The sequence below is a fragment of the Lactuca saligna genome, chromosome 2, assembly GCF_052625555.1.
Source record: "Lactuca saligna cultivar CGN05327 chromosome 2, ASM5262555v1, whole genome shotgun sequence".
NCBI lineage: Eukaryota > Viridiplantae > Streptophyta > Magnoliopsida > Asterales > Asteraceae > Lactuca > Lactuca saligna.
This window is the reverse complement of record NC_136418.1, coordinates 171,798,461-171,806,872: the sequence shown is the minus strand read 5'-3', so window position 1 is coordinate 171,806,872 and position 8,412 is coordinate 171,798,461. Positions and strand designations below refer to the sequence as shown.

At 32.1% G+C, this 8,412-nt stretch overlaps 1 protein-coding gene across 3 annotated transcripts; it reads right to left on the bottom strand.

The window, feature by feature from the left end:
- Positions 1 to 1,896: 1,896 nt before the first annotated feature.
- Positions 1,897 to 3,773, bottom strand: LOC145029342 (ras-related protein RAB1BV-like). Of its 3 annotated transcripts, none has more exons than XR_013676481.1 (6): positions 3,358 to 3,773; positions 3,044 to 3,116; positions 2,732 to 2,797; positions 2,557 to 2,669; positions 2,239 to 2,321; positions 1,897 to 2,087 (listed from the first exon to the last, which is right to left on the bottom strand). XR_013676481.1 is itself a non-coding variant. In XM_078977905.1 (5 exons), the coding sequence occupies exons 1-4, from the start codon at positions 3,373 to 3,375 to the stop codon at positions 2,590 to 2,592; spliced, it is 237 nt and encodes a 78-aa protein (XP_078834031.1). In that variant the 5' UTR covers positions 3,376 to 3,773; the 3' UTR covers positions 1,897 to 2,087; positions 2,557 to 2,589. The 3 variants fall into 3 exon arrangements, 1 of the variants encoding a protein (XP_078834031.1); XR_013676482.1 differs by having other exon boundaries at positions 2,265 to 2,321; XM_078977905.1 differs by lacking the exon at positions 2,239 to 2,321.
- Positions 3,774 to 8,412: the final 4,639 nt, after the last annotated feature.

Here is an 8,412-nt window from a genome sequence, read left to right as displayed (position 1 = left end):
AAGCAAAAAGACTATCGTCACAACCTTATTGCGATGCAGCGAAATACCAGTGGTGTACCGCTGCTTGCTACTGACGATGTTGCACAATGGCGAAATCGAAGAAACGAATGTGAGGAGGCGAGATAATTTTGTGAGCGACGACTGACTGATAAATGGATGTTGGTTTTCTAGGGTTTAACTAATTAAGGAGAGATTAATTGAATGATTTTTTTATTATAATTAGATATACTAAGTTTACCATTATATCATTTGTTTAATTTAATTACTGATTTATTGTTTCGTGAATTCTCATAGGTGCGTTTAGGCACACACTATTTGCAAGAAACATTTGAACCTATATATATATATATATATATATATATATATATATATATATATATATATATATATATATATATATATATATATATATATATATATATAAAAGTTCAAATAAAAACCATAAAATGTTAAGTGGGGCATAATTTTGAAGATACATCGAAATGCAAGAAGGATATCAAGTGGGGCATCAGCTGACTAAGTAGTTGGAGATTGAACATAAGTTATTTTTCTTATATTATGATTTTTTTTTATCAGATTTGCATTCAACAAATCAAATTTAAACAACAAATCGTCTCACCATCAAGAAAAAACTCTAACCCTAAAATGTTTCAAACTTTTTCCGACCACCATTATTGTCGGCGCCACCAACAGACCACCGCCATTTAGATCTCTTTCTCTCCATCCTATCTCTGGTAAATTCCACGATCGGCTTACAAGAAGACACAAACCTAACACTGCCACCACCGTTGTTACGCTCGTTGTCTCCTCCCTTTGCCACTTTCCTATGTCGATCACAATACCGTTGCTCTACCATCGCCTCAGACCGTTGTTACATGTGATCTGAAAAACGTCGATGATAAGGTGATGCGATGTTATAACTGAAAATGGAAGTTTGAGGCCAGATGTGTGTTTATCTGTAAGTAATTGTTGAGATTGAGATGTGCTCTATTCTAGCTGTTTCGGATTTCGATTACTTAACAAATTTCGCTAAACTAACATTTGGAGAAAAAGATTTGATCGAGAGTGTAGAGAGAGCGAGAAATAGATCCAAATATGTAATCGTTGGTATGCGTTAAAAATGTATTGCCAAAAAATGAGAACTACAATGTTTATTCTATTAAGTTGTGAATACGATCAGAAAATGCCATTAAATTTGGTGTTAGTCCGACGGTGGTCTGGCGGCCGCTCAACAACAAGTGACAACTAGTTGTGAACATGAGAATGAAAATGTTTGTTTAATATATTATTAATGTTTGATTTGATGAAAATGCATATAATAAAAATATTTAAAAAATGGTTTTTATTTGAACCATCCTCTCTCTCTCTCTCTCTCTCTCTCTCTATATATATATATATATATATATATATATATATATATATATATATATATATATATATATAGGGTTAGGTTATTTTATTTTTACTAACCACTATGTGCCAGAATGCACAGATCTGGACCATCGGATGGAATATAATCAAAGGTAATGATTTGAGGGTCTATGATATTAGAATATGATAACATGTACCATATAATCATACAAATTTCAACATAAGGGCATTTTAGTCAATTAACCTATATTAAAAAAGGAAATTTTCGGATTTTTAGGATGATCAATTTCTTTATTTTTTTAAAATTCTGAATATTTTAAACTAATTCAAATTTAAAAATCCGATTTTATTCTATAAGAATGATAGAATGCCAACCATAAATTAGTAAATATATTTTTCGATTTTATTCTGTCAGAATGACAGAATGTCAACCATAAACAAGTAAATACATTTTGAAAGACTACACAAAATCGATTATTGAACTAATAATATATCAAAAAATTACATTATATGATTGTGATTCATTGAATAATAACAAACATTCTGAAAGAATAACAAGTATAATTCTTAAAAAATAACAACATTCTTAAATAATGAGTGTGATCATTCTTTAATTCATTCTTCAACCCTTTCCCATCAGGTCTTCAAGCCATTCATGAAGCCATTTCTACCAGAAATTCATTGCCAAGTAATTTGTAGTGATACACTTGTAAAACCTGCACATTAAACATACAAATAATTAACTACAATTCTATCAGAATACAACAATAATATTCTTACAAAATAAACTATTCTGCAAGAATATTCTTTAAGAATTTGTATAATCAAGAATATACCCAACAAACAAAATAAGGAACTAGCATCAACCTATTCTGACAGAATAAAGAACTAACATTCTTCGGGTTCCCTGTGTTTCTTCTCGATATGCTCAATGTATTTAACGGTAAATTCTGACAGAATAAGGAATTAGCATCAACCTATTGTTATGAAAATGGCATCCAACCCAATCTAAATTGAGTTATATAGTTCTGAAAAGAATAAGGAACAAAGTGAAGTAAAAACATTAAAGATTTTTAACTATTTTTTCATTGAGGCATTTTATCGAACACATGGAAGCCATGACAGAATGTTGTTTGTAAACAAAAATTGCAAATATGGTAATGGATCATAACTCATAAGACTTACATTGATGGATGAAAATGAGGAATACCAGGCAGATTACAACTTATTCCCAACAAGAATCTTGTTAACATTGTCTGAAGCATGTTGTTCAATGTTGCGAATCCAGTTTCTTATGTCTGGAGATATAAAGAGATTTGTCAACAATGTGTCATTCATTATAAGGTAAAAAAAAACTTACTGTTGAAAGATGATTCGTCAGTAACATCATACACCAATAAAATCCCCATAGCACCCCTATAGTAAGCTGGAGTATAGAGGGGTAAAAGTGTCAATTACTAGCATTATAATCTAAAAAACATGAGAAAAATCTATAACTGTTGTGATGGTTTGGAATCGTTCTTGACCAACTGTCTCCTAAATTTGGAGTTTGATCCGTTTGCCATCAATTTCAATGGTTCTTATCTTGAAATCAATACTCTATCAAGAATTTTTTTTAACATATTTAAAAAACAAATTAATTTTTAATACAGTAGTTAAGAAATTAACTCACCCAATTGTAGTGATGAAACTAATGGTGAAAGAACCATCCGAAAAACACAAAAGAAGGCAACTTTTACCCACACCTGTAATTAATTACCATTGTTATAACACACATAGGCACATTCATCATAACACAAAACATTGGAATTTGGAAAAAAACACAGTCCATGCAGAAATATTACAATCGAACTATAAGTACACCCAGAAACAATTGAATTAAATTACCCAGAAAAATCGAGAATAAATTGTATAAACTTACTGAGAGGAAGAACAGGAGCATAGATCAGCGGAACTAAAAACTTAAACGGAACTCCATTACTTTACCTGATTTAAAATCAACATACGATGCTGAAGAGGAATTGTGCTTGTGAAACCTATTCATCATCTTCTCCTTCATCGTCTCCTTCATTCTGATTAGCAGCCAATCTTAATAATCATTTGAACTTAGAATCTTCATAATCAAATGGTGATTTTAGGGTTTATTGTGGCTGTGGTGGTCGTGGTGTCCGATGACTTTCGTGATTTAGGGTTGGGTTGTGAAGAAGTGGAGGAGAAGATGAAGGCAAACCGTGCTTCCTCCTTTTATTTTGGTGATTTTAAAATCAAATCTCCCATTTATCTCAATTACCATAAATTTAGAGTCATAATTTACTAATTTACCCTTATTAATTTATTTAATGATTAAATTATTTCTAAATTCCTATTGGTGCATTCATGCACACAATAGTTGCTAAAAACATTTGAACCTATCTCTCTCTCTCTCTCTCTCTATATATATATATATATATATATATATATATATATATATATATATATATATATATATATATATATATATATATATATATTATATATATATATATATATATATATATAATTCTCCTTTAATTGTATGACACGCACATAGTAAGGCTGCATGTATTTATATTGATATCTGAAATTATTGGTTCATTTATTATATTCCAACACAATTGAAAGTTGCAAAGAAAGTAGGTGTTTCAATTTAAAATGTACACGTAAAGACAATGAAAACACCTACAAGTCTACCACAACCTTTTGTCATGAATCGAAAACGAAAACATTCTAGTCATATTAAAAAGCATTATAATATTTAACTTGATATTTGATTAAGAAACAAAAAACACAAAATATTCCTTAAAAACAATAAAAAAAAATCAACAACATTCAATAAAAGATTAAAATTAAATAGGGAAAAATGGATTTCAGTTAAAATTTTAGTTTCTAATAAGTCCATTTAAAACTCACTGCTTATCAAAAATAAAAATAAAAATCTTTATATCTTGATCTTTTTTTTAGTTTGTTTTTTTATTATACAATGTGCTCAAATATAAATGGTTAGTATTTAGTAAAATTGTGGTGGTTGCATAACAGCGTAGGGATAAGTCGTGTGGCGATCATTCCCATAACAGGGACAACAAACAGCACCGACGGCCGGCCCAAGGAGGAACAAATTGAGACCCACTAAGGTACCTGGCCCCACAGAAACTGTTTTATTCTGTTTACATCGTTGAATTAGGTGGGGCAACGTTAACTCTTTTTCTTTTCTTTCAATGTAAAGAAATGTGTTATGTCATATGTGTGTATATATTCTTTTAGAAGAAACATAACCCTATTTACGAGCCCAATCAAGCTTATAGTGCTCTTTATTGCCCACTTGGATACATATTGCACCTAGAGGTGCATAAATAGGTAGGTTCCGAGAAAAAAATCGGTCGAAATGGTGTCGTTCCAAGACCGGTTTAAAAAAACGAACAGTTTCGAAACTTATACCACAAACAATATTAGATAAACATTTATCTTTTAAATTATGAAGTCTTTTAACCGTTATGTTATTATATAAAAAACTCATAGCTAACGTTTTTTGCAACTCGAGCTGAAATAAACTCAAATCTGAACCAAAAACATTGAAGGCAAATACAGCAAGACCAAACGAGTCTATTATAAGATCGGATAGAAAAGAGACCACATAAAAAAAACTCCATAATGTTTTGAGATTAGTCCCCCAAAAGACCGGCTTTACCTAAGACTAGTTTGTGCACTTTTAATTGCGCCTTTCCTGTAAAATTGGATCAAACAACAGAATAATGTCATTGGTGTTTTGGTTCATGGGTGTTTTAAATTGATACCGTTAAAATATATGCTTTAATTTTAGGGTAAATGATACAAAAAACACTTTTTACACAAAAATTTGATTTTAACATCGTGGTTTTTTGTGTTAATTTTCACATTGTGTTTTCCAATTTGTTACAATTCTGACCACTTGACCGATTAACCAGGTTACATGCTGACGTGACATGACGATGTGTCAGTTTTGATGACGTGGCATGCTGACATGATATGCTGACGTGTCAAAATCGATTTTTTTTCCATAAAAAACACTAAGTTTTCACTTTTTTCGATTTTGACACTAAGTTTAATTTTTTATTTCAATTTTGACACTATGTTTTTTTTGTTCCAATCGAACATCATTTATCAAATTTTGCTCAAATTTGTCTATTTTCCATTTGAAACCGTATAAATATATTTTTTATTACATTTTAAACCGTATAAAAATATTTTTTTCGTTTAAAAACCACATTTTTATTTAAATACAAGGTATTCTTTTTCTTACATTCAAAGCATTAGTTATATCATGAGAATCAAACTAACCATAAACTTCTAATAAAATGTAAAAATTTGATGGGTTGCAAACTTGATATCCGAGTTTTGATCGACTACACGTCTCCAAACCTCCAAACACATTTTAAAGTTGCTTATTTAATATAGCATACAATTTTTATATAACTAATACATATTTATACATAAAAATATGGTTTGAGTGTAAAAAAATATGTATTTATACAAAACTATGGTTTTTAAATGAAAAAAAAAACATATTTATACGGTTTCAAATAGAAATTTGTCAACATTGAACAAAATTGAAAAAAATGATATTCGATTTGAAACAAAAAAACATAGTGTCAAAGTTGAAAGAAAAAATTAAACTTAGTGTCAAAATCGAAAAAAATGAAAACTTAGTGTTTTTTGTGAGAAAAAAATTCAATTTTCACACGTCAGCATATCATGTCAGCATGCCACGTCATCAAAACTGACATATCATAATGCCACGTCAGCATGTAACCTGGTTAATCGGTCAAGTGGTAAGAATTGTAACAAATTGGATAACACATTGTCAAAATTGATAAAAAAAAAAAAAAAAAAAAAAAACACGGTGTCAAAATCAAATTTCTGTGTAAAAAAAGTGTTTTTTTTGTGCCATTTACCCTTAATTTTACTTTGTGTATACTATAGGGGTTTATATATATATATATATATATATATATATATATATATATATTATGTTATTTAGTTTTAGGTAATTATTGTGTGCATGTAAAAAGAATTATGATCAACAGATTAAAATAATGAATGACTTAGATTTTGAGAGTCCATGATATTACAATAGAATATCATGTACCATAATATCACTCAATTTAATTAAAATGATATTTTAGACAATTAACTACATTTAAAAAAGGAAATTTTCAAATTTGAAGGGTTAATTCTGTTTTTTTTTTAAATTAATTCAGTTTCAATTCTAATTTAATTTGTAATCATAACCGATTATAACTTATTTTATTCTATCAGATTGCGATTCTATTAGTATGAAATTTTGTTAGAATGTTATTCTGTTAGAATAACAGTTTACGGCATCTTTTAAGAATACATAAATACGAAGAAAACTTGAATAAGTACATTATGAAACAATATACAAAATCGATTCTTGAAATAGTTCTATATCAAATAATTATATTCTATGATTGTGATACAAAAACAACATTCTTGAATAATAACAACATTCTGAAAGAATAACAAGTGTAATTCTTAAAAAAAAAACAACAACATTCTTAATCTGTGAGTATGATTGTCACGTCCCAAAAATCACGACTAAAAATTTCTTTTAAAAACATTACTAAAACCATGTTTATAAAAACCGCAACATAAATCATAACACAATTTCCGCGTATTAATCCAAAACATAATCTTATTATCAGAGTAAACATTCACATGCTAACTGACTATGGTGTGTGCACTGCAACCTCTCCGAGCTCCTCTTTGGAAAACTGAGTACCTGAAGCCAAAAACTGAAACCGTAAGCACAAAGCTTAGTGAGCTCTTCCAAACTACCGCATACCATACAATAACATATAAAGCACATACTGGGCCTTGCCCACTGCATCGGACCGAGGTCCGGAAACTGACTGGGACCGTGTCCCCTGCATCGTACCGAAGTCCGGACTAACTGGGGCCTTGCCCCCTGCATCGGACCGAAGTCCGGAAACTGACTGAGACCTTGTCCCCTGCATCGGACCTAAGTCCGGACTAACTAGGGCCTTACCCCTGCATCAGACCGAATTCTGGAAACTGATTGGGACCTTGTCCCCTGCATCAGACCTAAGTCCGGACTAACTGGGGCCTTGCCCCCTGCATCGGACTGAATTCTGGAAACTGATTGGGACCTTGTCCCCTGCATCAGACCTAAGTCCGGACTAACTGGGGCCTTGCCCCCTGCATCGGACTGAAGTTCGGAAATTGATTGGGACCTTGTCCCCTGCATCGGACCTAAGTCCAAACTAACTGGGGCCTTGTCCCCTGCATCGGACCTGTAACACCTGGTTCCTGGTATCTATTCTTTATTATTAACTCTCCTTATGCATTGCATTTTAACCTTGGACTCGACGAGTTGAAGGACTAACTCGCCGAGTAGAAGCAGGTCTAGTCACGGGATCAACTCTGGCTACTCGGCGAGTAGGGTCGTGGGACTCGGCAAGTAGACCCTGTCCGGACTGAAACCCTAACCTGGGTGTTTGCACCCTATTTAAACGATCTAACCCAACCTCCACTACCCCTAGCACTCCCAGAGATCTGTAGAACGAAACCCTAGCCCCCTTTGTGTCCTTATGGGTGATTTTTAGCATTTGAAGGTGGTTTGGAGCTTGGGAGAAGAAGGAGAAGGTTGAAGAGTGCAACAAGGGAAGAAGATCCGGAATATACTCTGTGAAGGGCTTCTATTCAGGTAGAAAAATTCCTACCTTGATCTTTAGTTCATTGAACCCCCCTTTCTTGTCCCTAAAAAGAGGTTTTAAGCCCTAAGAACCTAAATCTTTATGTGTTTATGGTTAATGTTCTGCAAGGACTTCGGAGTTGGACCTTTAGGACATCCTAGTAGCATAAAGTCTCTGTGGTTGAGGTGATTGAGGTCCCTATTGAGTGTAGGACCTCTTAAAGAGCTTGGAATTGCATGTTTGAGCTCATTGGGTCATGCATGCACGTAAAGTTTGCAACTTTACGTGGTAAACATGCTCTAGGACCTTAGAT